The 27909-nt window shown below is 31.4% G+C and overlaps 1 protein-coding gene across 4 annotated transcripts; it reads left to right on the forward strand.

Moving 5' to 3' along the window:
- Positions 1-1126: 1126 nt before the first annotated feature.
- On the forward strand, positions 1127-27209 carry LOC131844190 (extended synaptotagmin-1). 4 transcript variants are annotated; one of them, XM_059192998.1, is made up of 24 exons: positions 1127-1536; positions 1963-2064; positions 4363-4560; positions 5151-5192; positions 5279-5419; positions 8920-8996; positions 9450-9516; positions 14566-14711; positions 14782-14902; positions 14991-15054; positions 15190-15296; positions 17688-17782; positions 20595-20643; positions 21116-21205; positions 21357-21443; positions 21902-22060; positions 22725-22877; positions 23563-23713; positions 24264-24365; positions 24691-24775; positions 25341-25433; positions 25766-25862; positions 25937-26077; positions 27122-27209. In XM_059192998.1, the coding sequence occupies exons 1-24, from the start codon at positions 1534-1536 to the stop codon at positions 27206-27208; spliced, it is 2457 nt and encodes an 818-aa protein (XP_059048981.1). In that variant the 5' UTR covers positions 1127-1533; the 3' UTR covers position 27209. The 4 variants fall into 4 exon arrangements, with proteins under 4 accessions (XP_059048981.1, XP_059048983.1, XP_059048984.1 ...); XM_059193000.1 differs by having other exon boundaries at positions 1127-1455; XM_059193001.1 differs by having other exon boundaries at positions 1127-1375.
- The last annotated feature ends 700 nt before the right edge of the window (positions 27210-27909 follow it).

The raw sequence follows: 27909 nt of genomic DNA on the forward strand, positions 1-27909 counted from the left end.
GCATCTTAAAATAACGAATTTGATATGAAATTGTATACACCGTTGTTACCCAATATACGGTTTCAATGAGTCTGGTAGGATAAGGAACCAAGAAAACTGTCTGGCAATTTAGGAAACTTAGTTTGAGAGAACTCTCAATAATATATATAAATTTCAGCTTTATTAAAATGACGTAAGTTTATTTCTAAAATAGTATAGTTTAGGGGGGTCCGGCGGGGGGTTGGAACCACATTAAGGGTCTGGCAACGAGCAGAGCAAGTTATAATACTGTTACGAGCAATATGTGAAAAAATGGACCATCTTAAAATAACGAATTTGTTATGAAATTGTATACACCGTTGTTACCCAATATACGGTTTCAATGAGTCTGGTAGGATAAGGAACCAAGAAAACTGTCTGGCAATTTAGGAAACTCAGTTTAATAGTTCTCTCAATAATATATATAAAGTTCAGCTTTATTAAAATGACGTAAGTTTATTTCTAAAATAGTATAGTTTAGGGGGGTCCGGCAGGGGGTTGGAACCACGCTAAGTGTCTGGCAATGAGCAGCGCAAGTTATAATAATGCTACGAACAATATATGAAAATATGGAGTTTCTTAAAATAACGAATTTGATATGATTTTTTTTACACCTTTGTTACCTGGTAACTGCCAAAGGAACCACGATCCAGGTTTCATGTTTGGGGATCGTTCTTACCTGTGTTGGGGACACACATACAAGAACTTTCACGTTTACTAAAATGACGTATGTCTGGCAGTCGTGGGCTCTTGGGCTATAATGGTATTTTTTTTATAAATGAATATTTTGTAGGACCCCCCTATGTCTAGTTGTCATTTATGATTTGGCTTAAGCACAGAGTATTTATTATATATATGAAAGGCTTAAGGGTCCTGTGACTGAGCCATAAATCTACAAAAAAAAAATATAATTGTCAATTATATCATATTATATAAGATCGTGAACAGCGCTCAAACGGCACAGACTTGGGAGTTCATATTATATAATTATATATCATCATATTATATTTATTTAAGCTTTTTAATTATAGGTTCTTAGTTGTACAATTAGATTATGTAAATACTAGTAATAAATATATGTACACATGTAAATTACGATTATATCTGATTGTCAATGTCAAGTAGACATGTGTCACAATGTCACTCTTCTGATGTATTCAATTTTCAATTTAAAATTTTATATATTTCTCTTAATTTGTTATATTTAACTATATTAATATCCACTTCTTATTGATAAATGAAAATATTTTTACGCAACTCAAAATTGTCGTAATTAAGTAACTACTGTCACCTAATACCTGGATTTATTACCTTGAATCAAGTTGTTTTTGTATTCGTCTTACATATAGTTCGTTCAGTAGGTATTCCAGCTTCTTATTGCTATGACTTCATCGCTAGTGCACGCTACAATTTTACATAAATCAGTCGTTTGAATTGGTTAGTTTTATGTGGTCGTATGTATGTAGTTCTTGTTATTATTAACTCGGGTGCATCCACTACACTTGAGCACTAATCATGGTACGTTTTTTTATTTAAAATTTATTCGCTAATATGCAAGTGTTATTATAATTTCGCATATAATATAAATCTATTAATACAAGTGACTCACGATAATCGAATTTTTAACAGAGACAGATAGATCTTATCTTTATCTTATATTACTCTTAATACATTCAATTACTGGATGGTTGTCTATAATGATGTATTTAAATTTTCAATTTTTTATTCAATTAATTTTAGTATACCAATTTTTTTTCCAAGTGAACATTCGTAATGGTAATTTATAGTAAACTTATTTATTTACAATTTCTTTATGATACTAGCTATGTATGTAGTTATTAATATATATATATATATATATGCCACTAATACTTAGTGTCATTAATTAAAGATAAGATTGGACATGTTGTAATGAAAAAATCTAAATAGCATTGTGACTTGTAGGCGAATAATAAAATGGTGGCACCAAGCAAGGTGGCACTGCCACCAGCCACCAGCGACGAGAGTGCCACTATCTTCTCCTTGATATACAGATTCTTTAAAAAGGTAATACTATAATATTTTCTATTTCTTAACACTTACATTTTACATAAACATACAAAAATTCAATCTTTCCTCTTTATTAGTGTACATAACATCTTGTATTGTATCTATGGAAACTATATTTATAAAAATATATAAATGCAGATTTGTTTTTGTAATATTTTATTTTGTAAGGAATGTTACATCAGTACACACAATAATATTTTTTTAACATTGTCCACTAATTCCAATTCAGTATCTGTTTCATGTATCCTTATAAGCAGGTATGATTGCACTGTTGTTTCCTCATACAAAACAGTTATTTTGTATGAATCACCATGACCTTGAAATTACGGTATTAAAACTAACTTATTAACTTCGGCCTCCATATTATTTGTGTTTATTTTAGATTTCCAAAACAAAAAAATTGGAAAGAAACCTTTATAACATGATTTTGTTTGTATGTCTGTATTTTACATAAACTACTATTGCAGTATCTACAAACTCACAACAATTCACAACCAGGTAGTTCCAAGCTAAGCAAAGCTTGTGTTATGGCTTCTAGACAACTGATATAAATGTGTAGGTACACCTATTTTAGTAAATATATACATACTATCCATGGAATACAAACAATAATATTAATAAATGTTTGTACTGCTGTGCAAGCATTGGAAGTAAGACGGTGTGGGAAACTGCTAGACCACCAAGGGTTTCCACACAAATAAAATCTAACATCATTATAAAACTTTCAATTGCAAAAATATCAGTCAAAAATTCTAAACCTATTCAGTTTTGCCAGATACAACACAGAAAAATGTACTTGTGAAAACAATTTCTTTTTTTCATAAGATTTGGTTAAAACAATTGAGATTAAATTGTAATATATTTACAATAATATGAATATTATTGTAAATATTCATGATTTAATCAAAAGCTTTATTGATGTACTTAAATAATTATTGACTTAAAAAATTAATAATATCACTACACATAACACATACTTATAATAAAACAGACTGGAATAAAATATGTCCATAACTTCATAGATAGTTCTAAACAAAATCTTTATCTACCGCAGTACAGTACTAGTGCCTAGTCATTCTAGTGATTAGTAGAAATATTGACATTGTAATTCTTATCCTCTACAAGAAAAACATGACTTTTTAAAATACCACTCAACACTTCTTCTATTGTGTTGACTAGAAGAGATCTCTTTTAGAGACAAGTCCTTTGCTAACAATATTTATAATGAATTTATTTAAATAATTAATTTAAAGTGGAAGACATTCTTTTAATATTCTTTGAATTTAAGATTCCAGCAATGGAAATGAAGTCAGGACACAACAAGTAACTTATTTTTAAATTAAGCAAAATTTAATTTTAACAGTTCAAAATGTTAATTTAATTTTATATAGGTATGTTTTAAGTGAGTCATCCCTTATCGGAAGTAGGCACTATACACTAGCAAACACATAAGTATTTGGTTAGGTAACATTGCATACTATAGAAACCTATAACAACAATGACATCATATGGAATGATAATATTCCTCCTGCGGCACAGGAAATGTTAATGTTCATTATATTACTACTGTTTAATAGTCAGGACCTGTCACATTTGTACATAAATTATTTTGTGAAGATGCACACATTCATACTATCTATGTAATTATTTTGGCATTGCTTTCTACCTTAATGCTAATCATATTATTTAGAGTCATCCTTAGAAACATCCCTTTGATTAAATAGTCTTAATTATTAGTTTATACTTAGATTCAACATTTAATAAAAATTAGGAGTGTGACCCTATTTACTTCTCTAACTTACAGACTTCAAATATTTTTTTATGATGTTGGAATTATAAAAAAAGCTTTAGACTTACCTGACGGGAAGTGGTAACGTGAACGGCACTACGGACATCATTGTATCATCTCCTGTCCACAGCATCTTATCCTGTATTTTCACTGCCTTAACTCACTCTTTTACCAGAACACATCATAAACATAATCGAGCGTGCTGCTTGGCAGCGGAAATAGGCGAGACTGAGCAGAGCCAGGCAGATTACTTTTTAGAACCTCTATCTTAGTAAACCATTTTGAATCCAGTCAACACTGGGAAATAATTAATTTAATTTTTTAACTATCTCTTTATTTTATAGAGAATGTTATTGTTATATTCTATTCCATTCTAATTGAAGGTTTAAGTAGCCACCCAAACATTAGCCTTTATCTAACTATCCCTTGTAGGAATACATACTTCTTTCCTTTTCGTATTATGATGCAAATTATTTTTAGTCTATACTTTAATCAATATTTCTCAGGTATCAATAGTGGGAGCTGTTTATTTAGTGGGTTATATGCAATGGAGTGTGGCGTGGCTTATCGGGCCCGTTATACTATCGGTGGTTCGTGATCAGTGGCGCAGAGAAAGCGAGTACCGGCGTAACCTGGCCAAGGCCGCGGCACTCTCCTCTGAGAAAGATGTTGTTTTGGCCAGACTTGATGATTTGCCGGCTTGGGTATGTTGAGGCTGATGTCTTACAATTAATTGTTTTCTTTAATCCTTATGTTGGGTTTCTGGTTACATCAGAAAAGCTTTTAATGATATTATCTTCCCGATCAATACTGATACCGGCCTTCGCAATATCCAGTTGTTACTATAAATGTACATCAAACCTTATGAAGTTGTTCCGTGTATAGTAATGATCATGCAATAAAATAAAATGACAATTACTTTGAGCACAATTTACTAAAATTGTCAATATTCTCGTCCCAAACAAAAGGACGAGAATACTTCGCCTCTAATATTCAACCTATTTTCGTGTAACTACACTTCGCAAGACTAAGTGTAGTTACTCGAGATGCGGTGATCTACATATTGTAGAAACCAATGCAGGTGTCCTAAATCCGGAAGTGTATACCAAAGTATATCTCAGTATACTTGAGAATTGTATGAGGTGAGATATTGGGCACAGAGTTTTAAAGTTCTGTAGGTATCATTATTTTCACTAAAATCAAACACCATATACCAGTGGTATAAGGAATATCCAAACATTTGTATAAACTTTCACATTTATTTGTAATTTTAGGATTTATTTACTTTCTCCAGGTTTTCTTCCCTGATATTGAACGTGCGGAATGGTTGAACAGGGTAAGTCATCTTCAATATAATGATTCGTATAGAAAAAATGTGAAATAAAAAAAACTACTTTTTATCTTTGTATTGTATTATTCCAGATACTTCTGCAAGTTTGGCCAAATGTAAATCATTTCGCACGAACTTTATTGAAGGAATCTATCGAACCTGCTGTGGCTGAAAGCTTGTCGAATTTCAAACTAAATGGATTTAAATTTGAACGAATGATTCTTGGGACCATTGTAAGTAATACATTTTTTATTAATTTACCTGATATTAGTCACTTGTATTAAGACATACTTATTACTTACTTATACATCTTGCGATAGTACATGCAAATGTTTATAACGTCACTAGGATTAAGTAATAAAATGTTTGCATAGCTGTGACCGTGATTGTTCTTGTGTATATTTATTTGTAATTTTATATATTATTATATTTTAGTTAATATTGGTTTTATGAATTCTTTATTTATAAAGCGGTTGAGAGCTATCGGTATGTATACATATACCTACCTGACTATCTAGCTAGAATATTTGTATTTCTGTATTTCTATACAGCAGATGTACTGATGATAATGTTTATTGTCAAAAGAGCTGAAATAGTACTAACATACATAGCATCTCTATATAGTTTGTGAGTACTAATTTGACCATATTTTTAAAGGTATCTAAATTTAAAACATCTAGTTATAGATACAGTCAAATAGCTGAAATACGCGAATTTTAGATCCTATTTAGCAAGGTTCTAATAGATCTGCTGATTTGAAATAATTGGCATTTAATTACTATTTCGCAAATACTTGGTAATTAGTAATATTGTTAGGTTGGATTTAAACTCAACGATCGAATTTTTTTACTTATTTATTCCTATCGTAATATTTTTCTTGAATGATACGTTTATTTATCGTCGAATTGCCACTCCAACTACTCACTAGTAGTTACTATGTTCCTCTTCTTAGTCAACAATATCCTCTTCACTATATTCTATCGATGCCTGGGTTCGCAGTCCCGCATCCGTATCCGATATTCTTCCTACTAAACACAAAATTTAGTAACGACAGGGCATGGGGAGTCCAAATCTAAAATTAATAGCATTAGTAGTTTCTGATAGTATACATATGGAGGTAAAGCTGGATTATAGTGGCACCAATGTTCGTTTTATTTTGGAGCCTTATACTCCTTCCTAAGTTCTAAAATTATTAGATATTTACGTCATATATTATCAAGTAGAGTCAACTAACCTACAAAAAAATAAAGATTGTTCAGAAAATAGTACTTGGATTTTTAAAAGAAGAACATAGAACCAAGTTTTTATAAATGTGCTTTTGTGTATAATCGCATTTTTGGGAAAGCCGTTTTGCATCTAAGTTAAACTTATTAAGAAAAATTCAAAACTTAACTGTAAATGCAGGTTTTTGTCACTTGGTTGATCTATTTATTAGGCAGCACATAAAATATAAGGATTGCTCATTTTATATAATAGTATGTCGTATTCTCTTATTTACTATATATATTTACATAATATTAGGTACAGAACGGATTTGTTTATCATAAGGTTTATCCCAGATTTGATAACAAATTTAATACACTATCTGAGATAACTAATCCCGTATTTTAACAGTAATACTTAAATACTTCGGTCTTCCTTTAGGATGTCAACCTGTTGTAAAAATATTCATTTTTTATCTCACGACGTAGGAGGTGATGGTGATAACTATTTTATGATTGTATGGGTTCCTAGTAAAAGCTGATAATAATAATAATAATAATCTGATAAAGAATGTAAAAAGGCATACTTGGGGCGTCGATTTTTAACACGAGACCATAATGTTTGTAATATTCATCTTCTAATGACTGTAATGTTTAAGTTTAAGTTGTAAGTTTATTAGCAAATATATCTACGTAGGTAATGAGTCTCTTGAACCCATATCATAAATAGAACGTATGGCTCTCTTTTGTAGAATAAATAAAGTATTTACATCGGCTTGTTTACCCCACAGCAGTATGCCATATGACATAATGTTATGGAAATAACTAAAATGTATAAATTTAGCCGTCGCCACATTTGTTAATTGCCTTATTATTCTAATTGCATAGGCAGCAGAACTGAGTATATTGGCTAATTTTCGAGTCCACTGTTATACCTAAAACAACTGTATTATTAACAAAATTTACTATTACATCATTAAGCAATAGCTGTGTATTTATAGGCCTTACATTAGGAAGTGTAAATTTAGTACACTTTGTTTTGTTGGAATTTAATAAAAGGGTTTTACATGTTAACAAATTTAATATAGCAGAGATAGGAAAATTTATATCGTATAATTATTATTTTGACAACAAATTTTAAACACTAACGAAATATCATCCGCTGACAGTACTATATGTGCAACTTTATTTACCAAGGAAAGTTATTAAAAATGGATATGGGCCTAACATTGGTAGTTCTCAGATTGAAGAAGTTTTCTGGATTTAATTGACCCTTATAATATATTTCGCCCAATCTACACAATATATTTTTAAATTATACCCTAGATGATATTCTCATATAAAGCTAAGCACTCTCATAATAAGCCGTTAACCTATAATACGGTAAAGTCTCGTCATAATTTTTTCAGAAGTTTAGTGTTATTTCGTGAATGAGCAATATGGAATACATACCAGTTTTTTAGTCTATGATCTATTTTATAAGCTTTATATTTCAAATACCATATTCTATTTTAAATTGTCACTTCTTGCTATTGTTCCTTTTGGTTTTCCTTCCTGGCCTTAGTAATGTTTCTTTGTGTAATATATTATATATATGCACATTACGTCAATTCCCTGGTGTCCTCTATCGCCTACAAGCAACAAACACATTTATTCATGTAAACAATTTTTCTCGTAAAATACCAAATACTGTCTAGTGAATAGTTATTAAAAATACTATGGCAATATACAAATCTGAATTCTCTTTATTTTTTGGATCTATTAATTTTGGAAAAACAGTCCATCCATCTCTTTTTCCTTCCTCTGCCCATATATCCACATTCTTATGTAACACCTTCCTTAAAATATTATCTTCATTTCTACGCATTACATGTCCATACCACGATAGACGATTACTCTTCAACCTCTCCGACACAGGCGCCAATTTCATACTTCCTCTAATGTATTCATTCTTTATCTTATCTATTCTTGTCACACCACACATCCACCTCAACATTTGCATTTCAGTTGCATGCAGTCGTCTTTCATCCATCGCCTTTACGGGCCAGTCATGATCTCTGATCCATACAAGACAGTAGGCCGGATCATGGTCTTGTAAATTTTTCCCTTAAGCTTCCTGTGTTCCCCACACGCGAGTCACACGTCGTTGCCGTAACCTACCGCCACTTCGTCCGTCCTGCGTTAATTCTGTGCTTTATGGTCCTGTCTAATTCACCATTGTTTTGGAGGAGAGAACCTAGATAACGGAAATCGGAGCAGATCGGTAATGAAGCTCTATTTAGTGATATGGCTGCAGAGCAGAGCAAAGACTGCCAAAATCACCAAACATGTATTCCGTTTGGAATCACTAATTTTTAAGCCACCGCTTTCCAGCTTTTTCTGTCACATCACCAATCTACTCTGTAATAGAATATATATACGTATACATAGAAGATATAGATATGGAAAAACAATTAGCGTTATTGTTTTATTGACACTATAAAGTAGGAAATGGTTTTAAAAATAATAGCTTACTAACGTAATATTTACAGGCGCCTCGTGTTGGCGGCGTCAAAGTCTACGATAAGAATCTCTCCAGGAATGAAATCATTATGGATGTTGATTTGTTGTAAGTATTAATTGACACATTGACACATTTGACAACAATAAATACATACGGCTAATGTTCAAGTCAATTAAACTTGGCAATATCGGAAGGTTTTTATATTGTAATTAAATATTTATGATTACAATATTTTGAATTACCAATATTTGGCAGTATTACTGCCATGATCACAGGTGTACTGTTATATATAATATATAGAATATCTGTTATAGGTAAATAGATTGTTGGATTATGTTTATCAAAGTTTCCGACTTCTAAATCAAGGAACGCAGTACTATCTATTTTTAATTCTCCTCAGTTGTTTGGTTGGTGGTTGTTTAACTTTTTGAACATAAATTTTTAAATTTTTTTATAATGTGGCGTTTAAAAACATATAAAATTTTTGAATAGATATTTTAATTTATATAGCAAAGCAACGTTTGCTGATGACCCCATCTAATAATTTTACATTTTCAGCTATGCCGGCGACTGCGACATATCATTTGTCCTTCAACACGTAAGAGGAGGCATCAAAGATCTTCAGGTAATTTATTCTTCACTACCTAACTCTAATACGATCTTTTACTGCAAGAATCAATTAAATTTGATGGAAAGTAGTCAATAATTCTATTCACATAAACAGCTTCACATTATCATTGGTGTATCGTTCGTGGTATCATTCATGCGTTGCCTTGAAGATACCACAGTTTTTCCCAAGGACTGAAGCTGTCAAGTTTTCGTTAAAATTAGACATTAAAAATTTTCTATGTTTTTCTTGCATCTGATGTAGGAAAACCTTTTTCTCGAAAGTTTTTTCCAACATATACTGAACAATAGTCAGTAAAGGATAATAAAAAATATTCTGTAATAGGGAGTAAAGTATTACAAACAATAGTAATGATTGATCCACAGATACCGTATAAACCAACGCTGTGTGTTGTAAGGTATTAGGTAATATTATGTCAGTGCACTTACTACACTTATGTTAACCGCCGCTTAACAAAAGTTTGTAAACATCATTCTTACTCATAGCAGTGGCACTCAATGAGGAAGTAGCCATTATTATTGCTAAAAGTTGCATATAGATGGCGTGATTGGTATCGATGGAATTCTTCATAGTTTTGCAAACGTTTTAAAAAACAAAACTGTGTTTTCAAAAATGTTTAATCAATTTTTAAAAAGTTATATATACATGTTAAAATGAAATAATGCGTTTAGAAAAGTAATTTTCATATATTTACTCATTTTGTTATTTTCCAGTACTTAATTACACTTTAATCAGTGCTAATATGGGGCTCAATGTTTTCAAAATGCTTTCATAGATGGCATTGTCGTCATTTGTATCGGCCTAATTAAATGTCTTTTTTATATTTTCCAATAAGCACTTAATATATTATTATTGTAAATTAAACATATAAAAAATTTTTAAGTAAATTAAAAATAGCCGAACAAGCAAGTAATACTATTTCCAATAATACTTATGTATGAAGTGTTGTCATATTAAAAATAAATACATGTATTATCGATTTTTTTGAATAATCGATAACAGGATTTTATTAGAGCGCATTATTCGATGATGCTTTTAATGAGTCGTTGTGAACAGTAAATTTTCATTATTTTGTATTATAGCAGTGTTCCGTTTCAAAGAACGGAATATAGTAGTACATTATTAGTGTCGTTGGTTATTTACATTTGTACTGAAAAATCGATTACATAATAATTTAAAATATCGAGTACGAAACGTAGCTGTCTTCGAATACTGGCAACTGGTAAGATTAAAATAGTATTTAAAAAAAAGAGAGAAATCGACCCTAACTCGAATAACATAAAGTTGATTTTCCTTTCTCATTAATATCATAGCAGTTTGTTTTTAACTTGCGTATGACTCTGTGGTATGATGTTTAACGTGTATTGTTATTGTACGGTGCATACATTTCAAAAATTATATTTTAATGTAGGTACATACATTTCTTTCATACATTTCATACATGTCAAAAATTATCTTTTAATGTAGGTACACACATTTCTTTCATACATTTCATACATGTCAAAAATTATCTTTTAATGTAGGTACATACATTTCTTTCATACATTTCATACATTTCAAAAATGAACTTTTTATGTAGGTACATACATTTCTTTCATACATCTCATACATTTCAAAAATTATATTTTAATGTAGGTACATACATTTCATACATGTCAAAAATTATCTTCTAATGTAGGTACATACATACATTTCTTTCATACATTTCAAAAATGAACTTTTTATGTAGGTACATACATTTCATACATGTCAAAAATTATCTTTTAATGTAGGTACTGTTAACTATCGTGTGACGCACCATTAATTAAAAATGGTAAAGTCAATAATCATGTAGCCTGAAACGGAACGTCAGAGGCCAGAGCCAAAGTAATCTATGTGACATTGACAAGTGGATGACGGATAATTGAACAGAGGCAGCGGGAGTTTTGGAGCGAAAGTGTATATATTATTATAAAAACAAATAAGAGATAGGTAATTGTGAATATTGTAGGCATTGAGGTGTTTCTCTCCCTAAACCGGCATTACGCCTAAGTCGTCAGGATACTAGTGATTTTAAAAGTACATACATTACTTTCATACATTTCAAAAATTATATTTTAATGTAGGTACATACATTTCTTTCATACATTTCATACATGTCAAAAATTATCTTTTAATGTAGGTACATACATTTCTTTCATACATCTCATACATTTCAAAAATTATATTTTAATGTAGGTACATACATACATTTCTTTCATACATTTCAAAAATTATATTTTAATGTAGGTACATACATTTCATACATGTCAAAAATTATCTTTTAATGTAGGTACTGTTAACTATCGTGTGACGCACCATTAATTAAAAATGGTAAAGTCAATAATCATGTAACCTGAAACGGAACGTCAGAGGCCAGAGCCAAAGTAATCTATGTGACATTGACAAGTGGATGACGGATAATTGAACAGAGGCAGCGGGAGTTTTGGAGCGAAAGTGTATATATTATTATAAAAACAAATAAGAGATAGGTAATTGTGAATATTGTAGGCATTGAGGTGTTTCTCTCCCTAACTAACCGGCATTACGCCTAAGTCGTCAGGATACTAGTGATTTTAAAAGTACATACATTACTTTCATACATTTCAAAAATTATATTTTAATGTAGGTACATACATTTCTTTCATACATTTCATACATGTCAAAAATTATCTTTTAATGTAGGTACATACATTTCTTTCATACATTTCATACGTGTCAAAAATTATCTTTTAATGTAGGTACATACATTTCATACATGTCAAAAATTATCTTCTAATGTAGGTACATACATACATTTCTTTCATACATTTCAAAAATGAACTTTTTTTAGTATGTAGGTACATACATTTCATACATGTCAAAAATTATCTTTTAATGTAGGTACATACATTTCTTTCATACATTTCATACATTCCAAAAATTTCATACATTTCAAAAATTACCTTTTAATGTAGGTCCTTACATTTCATACATTTCAAAAATTTCATACAATACATTTCTTTCATACATTTCAAAAATTATCTTTTAATGTAGGTACATACATTTCACACATTTCAAAAATTTCATACAATACGTTTCTTTCATACATTTCAAAAATTATCTTTTAATGTAGGTACATACATTTCTTTCATACATTTCAAAAAGTATCTTTTAATGTAGGTACATAACACCCCATGTCAGACCCCTTGTATTTGGAAGAAACTTAAAAATAATGCCAAAAATATTAGATGAATATATTTTTAATACGAATATTGTTTTATTTTTGTTCATCAACTTTATCCCTCACTAACAATACTAGTAGTAGTACATAACCTGGTTTATACCGCTAAAGATATTGAAAGATATACGAGTAATTCAGAATGTTATCAAGTTCAAAATAAGCACACATTACTTGCTTAGATAACAGAGTAACATTACTCGTAATAAAAACATTTGTAACACCTATATGTATACTACGTATGTATAGTAAGTACTTACGCTGCGGCGCCGTGAGACTCGTCTACCTCATCTACGCGCGGTAACCGCGCCGACCGACCAATAGGAGCGCGCCTCTCGTGTTTCCAGAAAGTTCGCGACTAACGGACGATATAGTAGTAAGGCAATGAGTGTCCCAGTGACATCATTATAATATTTTCTCGTTAAATTTTATTGTAATATACACAATTTCGCACTAAATAACGTGTTACCCAGTTACACATTTCTAATAATGAAAAACCTAGACCGACCCTGTTCACTTAATCTTACAAGATCTGACTTTAAAAATTACGATATCCTCATATAGCCTTTCATTTCCCCTTTCAATACTTTTTCGCATTAAAAAGTAGCCTTTCTCAGGGTCTACATTATCTGTCTACCAAATTTCAATTAAATCAGTTCAGTAGTTTTGGCGTGAAAGCGAGACAAACAGACAGACTGAGTTACTTTAGCATTTATAATATTTGTAAGAATATCGCTATTAAAAATAGGGGTTGGTGAAAGACGGGTGAAAATTTAGGCGTGTATGTATTTTCAATGTAACATTATAAATAAATAAAAAATTGTCCATAATACAAAAAAATATTTTTTCGGGGTAGGCCACCCCTATGACTTAGGGGTATAAAAAATAGATAACAACCCTACCTCAGACCTGGCAAGTATACATATCAAATTTCATCAAAATGTGGGAGAAATATGGCAACTAACACTGTGATACAAAATTTATATATAAGATATAGCGGAATTCTCATTAGGTAAAAGAGGGGTACATCGTAGAATACATGAGGTATATACCAGTAAATTAATTGTAGCTAAAATCAGTCTCATACATATAACGATTGAAATAAAAAATCGTATAGCCCGATTTTGATACGTACGAGTATAAACGTATCAAAATCAGGCTATACGTATAGCGCAGACGCGTTACAACATATCAAAAAAAAATAGGCATGGAATGTAAAATAAACCATAACATAATAGGTATATACATTGGCACATAAGCCATATCTGCAGAGTGTCGGCTAACGATATTATACATACACATTTACATTGAATCTTGAATCGTCCCTAATGAGGTACACGATACAGTTACCTACATATCTATTATATACATATCTTTGCAAAACAGATGTCATGTAGACTGAATTGACTGCCATCTATTTTCATGCTTTGTTACTAAGCACCCACTAGTAATCCGAACTGCCTCAGATCTAGCGACATCTAGCGGCTACGGTGGCGAAATAAAATAGCCCGAAGAATAGCCCGAGTTAGGAAGGAACCATTTTCTTGTATGGGATGGGGTATCTGTATGTAATATTATGTTATCTGTGCTCATAGCATTACACTGTATAATTTTATAGAATGAAGGCAGTTTTGATTTTAAATAATGTTAAACAAATTGCACTCGGTAAGACTAAATATTATGGACCTGTATTCATTGTTTGTAATTTATGTAAATCTTATGAGAAATAAGCGTCTTAAATCATATGACTATAATTATTGGATAGCTATTAATTCGAACTTTACAATATTTTGTTCTTATTGGTTTAGATTCACGGCATGTTACGTGTAATAATGAAGCCCCTAATTTCAAAGATGCCCTTGGTGGGAGGTCTACAAATATTCTTCCTCAACAACCCGTCTATCGACTTCAATCTAGTTGGGGCTGCTGATGTTTTTGATATGCCTGGTTTCAGGTAATTTGAAATTTATTTAACAAAATATAATTGTGCGATAATGTTTTACCCAATAAAATTAATATTTCAGTGACATTTTGCGGCGATGTATTGTAGAACAAATTGCCAGAATGATGGTGTTGCCTAACAAATTACCAATCAAATTGAGTGACGAAATACCGACAGTAGATTTGCGTATGCCCGAGCCAGAGGTGTGTCTGTTAACATTGACAACATATGTACAATATTGAAATATTATTAGAAAAATATTATTAATTAAAAACTTTAAACGTGTTTTAGGGGGTACTTCGTATTCATCTAGTTCAAGCTCAAAATCTCATGAAGAAAGATGTGTCTATGCTCGGTGAGATATATTTTCAATGCTTGCTTAGAATTCTAGGCTAAGATCTATAGATAAGTCTTTCATTAGCTTCGAATTGATAACATTGACACCAACATGTTGCTAATATAGAGAAACATTTTTCTATTAAAATAATAGGTAAAGGTAAATCGGACCCATATGCAATCATAACTGTCGGCGCACAACAATGGAAGACGAAACATATCGACAACAATATCAACCCTCGCTGGGAGTTTTGGTGCGAGGTGAGAATACAAATATATATTTTTAAACTTCCTTTTTATATATTTTTTTATAGTAATGGGCATGTATAGATATGTAATTCTGTCATTGTTTTCAACCCGTCAGCATCGTGCGCGGCTGAGGGATATACTTACAGGGTTGTATTGTCTATGGGTAGACGTTTTACTTATCCGCCTTCTAGGGAATTTATGCCGTGCACGAAATTGAGGGGGGAAAATACTATTAGTTTTGTAGATATTCTTGAGAAATGGTTGCTTCATAAAAAAATTCTAAATGTAAATAACATTTATATATTTTTTAATCTTTTAAAGGGTATATTCTAATCTGGTTATGAATATTCGACGGAGTTGGGATGGGTAATATAATAATCGATTTAATGTCTTTTCTATAAATATAGAAGTGCCATTTTAGCCTAAACTGGTCGTGGTTACAAACCTCTTTAAGACGAGGAATGCAAGATACCACGTATAGTCACAGAATAGTTTGATATATTAGTAGCTATTGAATGATTTTGCATACTTAAAAATATGTGCATGAACCTACAAACTGTGCTTCACTTTGATGACATATGGTTGAAAGACATACAGGTGTGTAATGGATAATTTAAGTATATTTATTTGTGCATTCTATCTGTAGTTTGAAAAGATGACAAGAAAATGTTGTACAAGCAGAAATGTAATTTAATCTATCTGTTATTACTGTTTCAAACTATAGAAGATAGGTTAAGATCGGTATTGAGCATGTTAGAATTTTTTTAATCATACCATCAGCCGACTTTGCGGACTTGATTGCAATACATAATTTGCGTATTTCTTACCTTAGTAGTAGTTACACTATGCTAATATATATGACGTGTTTTAGTTATTCTTTTATTAATTAACTGCGTTTTTAATTATAATTAATATTCATTATCAGATGACTCAGTTTAGTCTTTTATTAAATAATTTGCCTCTTTAATTATAAATTTACATTGCCTATATATTTATATTAAGCTTTCTTCTAATAACTGTCTATTAATATGTTTTTATTTATTTTGTTTCTAATTAATATTTTCTTTGGCTTTTCCTAACTAGTCTGCTTAATGTGCCAAACCTTTCGTTTATTGACTGACCACTAAGTTAGTGTTCGTGAATATGATTTTGTTTTCCCTACTTATGTTTACGTCGGCCTTTGCGCGTTCGGCTTAAAGGCGCGCGTTATGCAATCGCTGGGTCAAGCACTGGAAATTGAGGTGTTCGACAAGGATGAGGGCAACAACGACGACCACCTCGGCAGGTTAGTGAGGGCGCCGCGAGTCGTCCCCGTGGAAGGTAGACGGTGTTAGTGGCAGGTAGCGCTTCATGCATGCTAACCGGGCTTGTTTATATGCCGAAGCTGTTCTGGCCAAGTCACGTTGTATATATTTTTCAATTGATAATTTAACACGCTTTTGTATAAATGAAAATCCTCTAAAAATATATATAACAATTTTTAACATACTCAAAATCAAAAGCATTTTTTGAGTCTGTTTGCACAAGAGTTTTTACTATTTTTATTATACGGCCCATTTAGCTGCATTAAAAAAATATTATGTAAAAATTATATACAATGTGTATTTTGAATGCCAACGTAAGTATTATTGTAGTGATTAATTTCTTGATGAATAAATGCTAGAGTTATTTTATCATTTACTTCGAAATTCCGTATTAGCTTTACCACTCTGTAATATTTTCTAAAGTACTCGTTAAGGTATAAGATAAAATAAACCCTAGCATTTCATCCGGCTTATATTCAGAGCTTTATATCACATCATACCTACTACATTTATCAGACTGAGTAACTACATAAATATAAAGGTGAGGGTAAGTGTTCTTATACATTTATTATAAAATGCTTTTTCACGAATTACGTTTATTCATTTGTGGGTAAAGGTTTACTTAATAAAAACAAATATACAAAACCATATGATTGAAATCGGCAACATAAATGAAATAATCATACTACTTCGTTAATAACTTCGATCAATAATACCAATAACATATGCTAAAGAAAATAAAACAATTTTTAATATTTACCAGGTATTTTGGCAAATTGGATAGCGATAGTTCTTTACTTTGGTACTTTCTCTAGAAATATACTGAAAATTATTGTTGTTGTTATTTGTGAAAATATTCTCATTCTCTCTTAGTAAAACAATAAAAATTAAACAAACAAACAGTAAAAATAAGAACCTTATCTACAAGTGAAACGGTGTGTGCTCTATATTGACCATAGTACAATTGATCAAAGTTACTACTATATTTTCTATAAATACATAAGCGTTGGTGTCATATGAGGGATGTGTTATGTCATAGTTTGTTGCGAGGAGCAGTGAGCAGCGAAACTAATATGTGGATGTTGTGGTTTGTCCCAAGGCAATAATAAGCTCAAGGAAGAGCCAAGTGTTGCAGTGCGAGGTGTGGGACTGGGACCCGGGGATGGGCATTCAGAACGATGATTTTCTCGGCAGGTCCGTGTAAACTCCACTCGTGCCACGTCAAGCTAGCGACGTATTTCCGTGTTCTTTTCATACATTTTATACTATTAATGGGATTTTTTAAATTTGTGTTTGTTTATTTATTATATCTATTTTCGCATAGTATTATTTATATTATTTATTAAGATTTTGTAATTCATTAACCAATAAGAGTTTTAAATTTTACGTTGCTCACAATTTAATTATGTGTGTTACATTTTTGACATTATACTAGGTATATACAGAATACTAATATAACTAATTGGAACACTAAACATTTCATACAGGTCGATTATTTTTAATTGCGTTGTGTATACAATACCAAAAGAAACATACCTACCACAAACCAGGAGTCCTCACTGAATACTGAGAATATACTCTAAACAGTAAATCCACATGCAGCTAATAACGCTATTATTTATATGGTCAACTACTAAAATAGTAATAATTAATACAGGTTAGTCTGAAAGGGTACACCAACCCAGAAACTCAGCGGTGATATTTGTGAAACTGAATTATAAGAAACATACAACAAATCATCACTTCTTGATATTTACATAATAAACTGCTGTTGCTAAATTTGTGACGAGTTGTTAGAGTTTATTTTAATAACAGTCGTATCACGCCCGCCCTATAATCCTGTATATGGTTATTACTAAGATATGTTCTACTAAATCTGTAATATATTTTTTTACGGTTATCAGGCAGTCTGATATTTGTTATTGAATCATAATTGAGTAACAAATATCTAAATATGTTTACAAACTTGCACATTAGACATTAGTAATGTAAAGTAAAAGACATTTGCAGTATGTTGTATAGTTTAACTTCCACGAAGTCAAGATATGATTAGAATTCGAGTTGGCTTATCCTATCCGAAAAACCTGGTATAAATTATCTTACAACTGTGGTGGTAGGTGTAAAAGCTTTATAATTATGTGTGTAAATTATGTGTGGTGGGTTGTGACAGTCAATACTGCGACGCACGGAGACGAGTGCAGTGATCAAGCTTTACGACTGGGACCGCGCGGGCAGGGACGAAAAACTCGGCAGGTCGGTTGCTGCCATAACACCGTACCAACGAACAGTTCGTCACGAATGAATTGAGTCAAAGTGCATATTGTAAATTATTCATCATCCGATCTCTCCATCCAGTAGATATGGCGCAGTACTAGCCGTGTTGGAGTCTCGCTTCAATCCGCGGTCGGGTCACTAGGAAATTAACTATTCCGTATTATATAGAATTTTCTACCCTGTGCTCATAGGTGATTATGATATATAATCCCTTAACACAGTATATAAAGGATTTTCCAAATATAAACCAGGCATACGTAGTGGTGTTTCTGTGACACTATTACTTATATATTTATGTTCTATTCTATATTGTATTTATTATTTTTCTGTTCAACCAGTAACAATAATGAGTACATAATGTTATTGCCTACTTTTACTCAGTTCCAACGTGTACGGACTACACTTACTACGATATTGTAAATGAGACAAATGTACATGTATTATATGTGCTCACTCTATACTAACAGGTCTGAGCGTAGAAGCGCATACAATTTGCACAACATTGAATTGACTGTCACTGCAGCACACATGCAAAATCACTGTAATAACATTATGTATAATACACATGCATCTATTATGCGACTTAATTTGTCTGTGAACTGAAAAGAAGAGAGACGCTATTGTCGATCTAAGCTTCTAGTTTATATAAAGACAGTACATAATGTAATTTTGCATGCCTATTGATAATAATTATAAATACTTATATATATCGTATATATGCAATCACATTAAAGAATTTAGCTTAAAAATACACAATTATTACGTGTTATATCTTATCTATTCTCGTAAACTCAAGATAGAATTTCGTATTCTTTTTTAAATTAAAATATTTTCGTTATAAAAAATAATTCATTTATCGTATAACTGAATGTATATATATAATAATAAATAATCTTAGCATAAGGAAAACTATTTTAAAATAATATATTTGGAATTTTATTAGATGACACTGCGCCTATCCCAAATAATTAATGGGTTACAGGCAAGGAAACGACGACGATGATTTGGAATTCAATAGAAGTAGCAAAATGGCGGCCGTAGTTCTAATTTTGCCAATTCACAGATAACTCGGGTTGCTCTAATATATATATAATTTATTTGTAAGCAAATACTTCTCAAATTCACATAAATTATGACACACTCACTAGTAAATATATTGTATAATATTTATATTATATTATCTCATATTTGCTGCAACATGAAAATTGTCTGAAATATCACAGTAGAGTTTGTATTGTCCATAATCCGCAGTAGAGTTTGTGATATTCCTGATTCATAAATAACATGGTGGTACCATTTTCAGGTGGACCGTCACTATATTTTTAATTCTCATTATAAAAATGAAAATTATTCTATTTTAAGTATTTTTGTTTATATGCAATATGTATATTTAGCACATATCTCTGTAATATATTACATCATTACAATGCTTGACAAAATATATACACATTAAAATTGATATCTTACTACAAATTACTATATTAGAACTGCATACGAAATCGATTAAAATAATACTTCATAGCTTTGCTTGAATACTAATGGCACTAAATGATATTTATAACCCCGTGATGTGTCCAGTACTAATTGCACTACATGTAACTAAACTTTAATAAGATGTTTAATGGTACGTTTTTTGTTACTAACGATTACTAAAGGGCTACAAAGTAAATACTTTATGTTAATATATCTAGACAATACTGTATCAACTTTATTATTATTATTTCATTTGCAGATGTTCTATGGATATTTCACAAGTTGTCCGTTCCGGCCGCTTAGATACGGTATTTATTAGAATATAATTAAAATATGAAACAGAATTAACGCAATCCCTTATATACTTCCATTAACATATTTTCTTTATGATTTTATTTTATAAAACTATTTATTATTTTTTTAATATACAACTATAATTTTAGTAGAACCAAACTATATTTCTTAATAGTAATTATTGCCACTTTTTTGTGAGAGAAAACTATTATTTTCTCTGTGTTTAAGCTCTACATAGGCGCATAACGGTAAAAAATCCTATAACACAAAATGATATATGTTTTTATTAATTCTACTTATTTTAACAGCCATGGTCATAGTTATTGTAAAAATTTTAATTCAGTGAAGTCTGTACTTCATTTTGGACAATCTTCTTTAAGAAATTGGGTTAATTCTTGTAGACATTCAATACCTATATTTCATGCAATATATTATACTTTTTAAATTATTCAATAACATAGAGTACCAATAAAATATTATTTACAGTGGCAAACCCTTCAACAAGCTAAACATGGAAAAGTTCACTTACGCCTCTCATGGCACCGCCTCTCCAGCGACCTGCTAGATTTGAGTCATGTAAGTTTAGTTTTTTTTTGCTTTAACAATAAAAAGCAAGTGTAAAATATTTGTTATTCGACTACTTTTTATGTATATATTGTGCTATATGTACTATAATATTATTTTCGATGTGAAATTTATGTAACCTGTCTTTATTGTTGTATTGTAGGCACTAACTGAGGTTCAAGTAATCAAGACTGGAGAGTTGAGCTCAGCTGTATTATCTGTTTACATCGACTCGTGCAAGAAATTACCTGTTAGTATAATTCGTCTTTAGAAGCTATATACTTGCAATTACCTTCTCATTGGGTTTCTTACTTATTATATTATCATTTGTTGATATTGCTATATCAGAATTAAAAAATCGTGGTGCACGGCTAATTTAACTTGATCGTTTGAGTGCCATAGGTAACTCATATATGCCTACAACAGACAAGAAAAATCGTTATATCGGTATTTTTTATGTTATATAGGGTATATTTACACATTATATTCCTGCGGAAAAATCTGTATATCTTCAAAAAATTGTCCAATTCTAATCATATCTTCCCTGCGCAGCGCTAGACAGCAACTGATTTTGGGAGCGCTGTCGTGCTCCTTGCAATTTTGGTACAACGCGCAGAGGCGCGATCGCGCTCCTCGCCACTCTAACGGATATAATTACCTTTTTTATGAATTTAGTAACTATTACATTATTTTATGTTATATTTTTAGAATGCACGGCCACAATCAAAGCCTGATCCATACCTGACAGTGACCGTTGGCAAGAAGACGGAGAACACCGCTGTGCAGATGAGGACCGATGACCCCGTCTACGAGATAGGCCATTCGTTCTTAGTACAGAACCCTGAAATCGATTTGCTAGAAATTAAGGTAAGGAAACTACTAAGTATTAAATTGTCTTTATCAATTACATATACACAAGCGAAATACGCAACCGTGGATCGTGGGACAATGCCATGAACGTCAAATCATTTGCTAAATTGAATTTGAAAAATTAATTAATAATGTAATAACTTACAACTTTTTTAGATGGAATGTAATTAAAAAATATATGGTTAGTCATTCGCTGTGATTTGTCAATGTTATTGTTTAATTAAAATAGTTGGTAATTCAGCAATACCAAACAATAAATCTATCTTTATGCCTGACTTCTTATAGAGTGACAGACGTGTCAAGGTTCCATATATGTATCTCCACATGCATCCTTAGCCTTTATTCCTAGGATTGTAAATTGGCGACTAGAAGGGTATGGAATTTGCTTCTTGCGTTTTCATACTTGTAAATGATCTTATAAGAATAGAGACATAGTTTACTCGTAATTTAGATATACTAATGAGTATACTTGACATTCATCTGAACACTGATAGGTCTATTTAGTCTTTACCGCTATTGTTAATCATCATATTTTAGTTTTGTTCTACGTGTTATTATCATTTTCTTTATTACCAATTTCTTTTTAAATTCCTCATCAAAACAAAAAATCCTTGTGGATATTGTTTTTGCCACGTTATTATCTCAATAATTGTTATACCAGGCCATTGATCAGAAGACTGGAAATCAGCTCGGCCAGCTTGTGTATTCAATATCTTCGCTGCTGAAGCAACAAGACTTGAGCATGCTGACGCAACCAATAATGCTACAAAAGTCTGGACCTGAATCGAAGATCATTTTGTCATTGCAACTCAGAGTTAGTATTGTCAGAATATATGACAGTTTTGTATTATATGACGACCTCGGTGGTCTAGCGGTCTAGCACACCGCTTTACGACCGATGGTCGCGGGTTCGATTCCTCGCACGGCACAAACATTTGTATTCATGAGTATGATTGTTTGTATCGGTCTGGGTATTTTCTATGTATAATATGTATGTATTTACGAAAAAAAAAATATCTATGTATTTGTATCAGTTGTCTAGGACCCATAACACAAGCTTTAGCTAGCTTAACTTGGGTCTAGATGGCGCTGTGTGAATTATCCTGAGATTATTATTATTATCTTTAATTAGTTATGAATACTGTGTTTCACTGTAAAATAAACAAATCAAACTGCTGTAGGCGTAGATTAAATAATGACATTACGGAATTTGGAAGAGAAATTGCCTCTTTTTAGTACCTACCTAATTGGAATGGCTAACAAGCTGACGGCCCACCCGATGGTAAGAGGGAATCGTGGCCTGCATACATGAACAGAACCTTATCTCGTTGGCTATACATCTTTTTGGAGATCGCTTTTATTTTCGAGTTACTTCCTTTGCATCAATGTACTTATATACATTGATACAGAGAAGACTTCACTTAAAACATCCAGAGTATGAAACATTGTATTATGTTACTGCCATCAAGCTTATACAGCATGTGGTTTGTGATTTCTAGATTTTGAAGGAAGCCGTTAAAGAAGAAGATCTAGATGACGAGGCTACTCTGGATACAGTAAGCGAGCCGTCTCCAATAACACCTACACCACCTGTGTCTTTAGCAGAGGCAACGGATGGAGTTGTACCTACATCACCATTGAATCAAATAAGTAATAATAAGCATACATCCAACTAAGGTTTACTTTTTAGAAATAAATTTAAGTCGCCACAATGACGGGGAAACAACACTGCCATGAAATGTCTCCTTAGAAATATACATTATATATTTTAAACTACATTATATAAATAAGTATATATATATATATATATATATATATGTATCTCTATCTTAAGGAGAAACGACTTAGAGAAATTGTTAAATTCCTATTCATTACAGATTGTATTGGTCTGGGTGTTTTCTATGTATATTATACTTAGTAAGTACAAGCTCAAGTTGTATAGTACCCATAACAAGCTCTGTTTAGCTTGTGACTAGATGGCGCTGTGTGAAATGTCCACGGCTATTATTTTCCTTTTTTGCAACATATGTACATTTACAAAAATTTGTATGAATGTTTCTTACTCAATGGTTTTTAAGCGGCTAAATGGTTCTATATTAACAGCGATTATTTTTTGTTATATATCATGTAGGCAAAGCTGCCAGATGCAGTTAGTCATTGGATAAAAAGTACAATCTGTCATTTTTATTTCTCTCTACAGTACCAAACGCGAATGCGAACGATCTGCAAGACATTGAAGATAATCCACTTGATACTGCATCACAAAGTTCAATTCCAGTTGAGCAGATTGTGAAAGACATTAGTGAGTTATTGGTATTTTAATATTATTAAATGCATTTGATAATATGAAGCTATTTAGTTTTAATACTATATGTCATTTTATAAAATGTTGTGTGAATTGTGATGAAATCTTTCTAAATGCTTAATTTATTTTGAATTATATAGCTCTCGTGATTTACTATACTAATTATACGTATTTATACGTGACCACGTAAAAGGATCTAGCTGATTAAGAACTCTTCATCAGATGCGAGTGCAGTTTTCATATTCTTAACACGCTAGATCCCTTAAAACAGTATACATAGCTACTTCTTCCAATATTTATAAATCTTGTTCACTGTTTATAGATGTAAATCAAGACTATCAAACGCCGTCATCTGGTCGTCAATCGCCACCCTCAAAATTGGTACATAGAATATCTTCATTGACAACGTGAGTACTTTATGTAATTATGATGTATATCAATATAACAAGTAGCTGTCCGTATACTACGGTTATCATGACGTGTGCGATTTTTTAATGTAAAAAAAAAGATACAGGTATATGACAATCCTTGTTTTGAAGTTATCAAATCAGGTCAACCGAAAATTAAATTCTAGACTTGATCATAGTATAAGCAATAAGGTAATTATATAAATGAACTGTAGACGCTCTATTTCTACTTCGTATTATTAAGATTAGAACGAGAGTACCAACCATTAAGTAACGAGTAACAAATCAACAAAAGCTGAGACAGTGAAGCAAAATAACGGGCATAATTCTGAATCATGGATAAGACTTACAATTGGGCAGTAAAAATCTAGAGAAGTGCCTTATTAATGCTTTATAATTAAATAACAGTACTTAACTTTTACTTAAAGATCATGCAGTGTATATTTTAGTTCTACATTGTTCTTTTTTTTTATTATTATTTAAACCTGAAGCTAAATCTTGTCTAAATTAAAACTGTAGTTATTATGATTTTCATTAACAATCTATGTATCTTTTTCGTATTCAGGTCCGCCGGTGAAGCTGGATTGGGCCGAATATTACTCTCCCTTCGTTATAGCATGCAAAATCAAATTTTGTATATGGTAGTTCATAAAATAATGTGAGTATTATTATTAAGAGATATTTGTATCACTATTATGTAAATTAGTGAAGACAGTACCTTAAAAGTACCTATATTATAGTTGATACTTCAAAATGTCATCCTGTGATATATCATCCACCCTAGTGGTCATATATCATTAATATTTAGTTTTACCAAAAAAAATGCTAGCTACTTGCTACATATATATTTTCAGCGAGATGAAGATATGTCAATTGAAGAACTGTTTGGTTGTTTCGAGAAATACGCCAAAATCCCACTCAACTACGTTCAAACTTTTGCATTCATTTGAATAAATGTATTCCATTTCTTTACTTTTTTATTCTTCACAGGCACATACCGTTAAAGGACCCAACCAACGTGCCTGATCCGTATGTAAAATTGTACTTATTGCCTGGACGATCCAAAGACTCAAAACGGAAAACAGTGGTAAAGTACATTAAAATATTTGACATCAAGATAAATAAGGTTAGCCAGATATTAACTGACGTGTCATATTTCAGGTGGTCAAAGATAATTGTATGCCGGAATATGATGAGCAGTTTGAATGGGCGATTCCACTCGCTGAGTTGCACTCCAGGCAAATTGAAGTGACAGTTGCAACGCACAAAGGCTTTCTCGGTGGCAGTCCTGTTATCGGACAGGTTTGTAATTTTATTAAGATACTATCTGTTCCCGCCATTATATCCGCGTGGAAATTAACATTATTTTTATAAAATAAAAGTAGCCTAGGTTACGCCTTATTACAACAGCTACCTGCCAAAAAAGTCCCGTCAAAATCGGTCCAGCCATTTCACAGATTAGCCGGAACAAACAGATAGACAGACAAAAATTGTAAAAAATGTTATTTTACTGTATGTACCGTATTTCTATTCATATGCATGTAGTAAAAAACGGTTATTTCAATATGGTTTTAACAGACTCTCCAATTTTATTTATATGTATAGATTACAAACCAAGAAAAACTACATCATAAGTTAAAGATCATAACATACCTCTTCTTATTTGTGAATTATTATTGAAACGAGTTTCTTGGATGTCAGCTTAAACCTCATCGGTGAAATGATTGAGAATGATTGTGATTGTGAATGATTACGATATGCCGGTTGTTCTCTAACAACGTTGACGTCAAGGATACAAAACTGTTATCGCAATGATCACTTTGTCACTAATTATGTCTACTAGTGATCGCCCAGTGGTTATAATTCGACCATATATACAAAAAAATTTTGAATCAGCAATAACAATTACACAAAATAAATTATATAAGTGTACGTGTCAAATACACGGTAGTGTGTGTAAAGCCTTTTTTATTGATTTAATTTATTTTTATACATATTAAAAAAAAACTGTCCACGTTCTTTATATAAACTACAAAACATGCTCCTCTGTCCGCGCAATTTTTGTAGAAAGGAGTACAAAGTTTTTGTGTAGGTATATTAAAATTATTAGCGACATGTTCTGGAACTATGAAGCTATAGCAAACGGATATTTTTAATTAAATCAATTAGCTGTTTCTGAGTCGTCTTATAAAACAGAAGTAAAAATACAAAGGCTCAGTGCGAGCTCAAAAAACTCATAGGTCCCAAGTTTTTTTATAGTTGATTAATCGGATAACAATAATAATAAAAAATTTTTGGGTATATCAAAACACTGATATTGTATTAATATAAAAATATTTGTTACAGGTTCTAGTACATCTTAACCAATATGACCTTCGAGAAGCAAAGACCGTATGGTTCGATCTTATGCCGGAAACAGCCCCAAGGGATTAAACTATTCAGAATCCAGCATAATATGTACGAATGTAACGGATTCCGCTTAAAGCACAACTCTTACTTTATAGATATTATTTGTATATGAATGCATATATACATTTAAAAAATCAACTTGTATTACGATTTAGATTCCTTTTTATATTTATTAATCCTTATGATTTTCATTTGCTTTAATTTTTTAAGCGCGGTATATATCAACCTGGTCAAATAAATTCTGACCTAACAAGCTTACTAATTGCGACTAGCAGGTCTACAGATATCCCATTGTCCACATTGTATGCGAAAGTTACAAATATACGAGAACTCGCATTTTTATGCTTCTTGTGATTTTTTAAATCCTTATGTTTGTGGTGATAAACATAAGGATTGCAGTCTCCTTATTTATATATATAATTAATTATAATTGCAAGCTCTTATAACAATTAATAATATAATTGAACATGGTCACCATTTATATGACTGCTACATGAAAACTTTTTTTCGTCGAGATTTTTTTTGTTGTAGTGTGATTAACAAACAGTAATTGTTATATTTATATTGTATATATAAATTACAAAAAATAATAAAGCTAGAATATTTTAGTATGCATAGAATATTTTAGTATGCATTGCTGTAATTTTTACAATCAGTTAGGTATGACCAAGTGGTATCATTTTCTTTGTTTCTTTAACTAGTACGTACGTAAGTACTGTGGCATG

The sequence above is a fragment of the Achroia grisella genome, unplaced genomic scaffold (assembly GCF_030625045.1).
Source record: "Achroia grisella isolate CSIRO2021 unplaced genomic scaffold, CSIRO_AGI_Agris_v1 utg402, whole genome shotgun sequence".
Taxonomy (NCBI): domain Eukaryota; kingdom Metazoa; phylum Arthropoda; class Insecta; order Lepidoptera; family Pyralidae; genus Achroia; species Achroia grisella.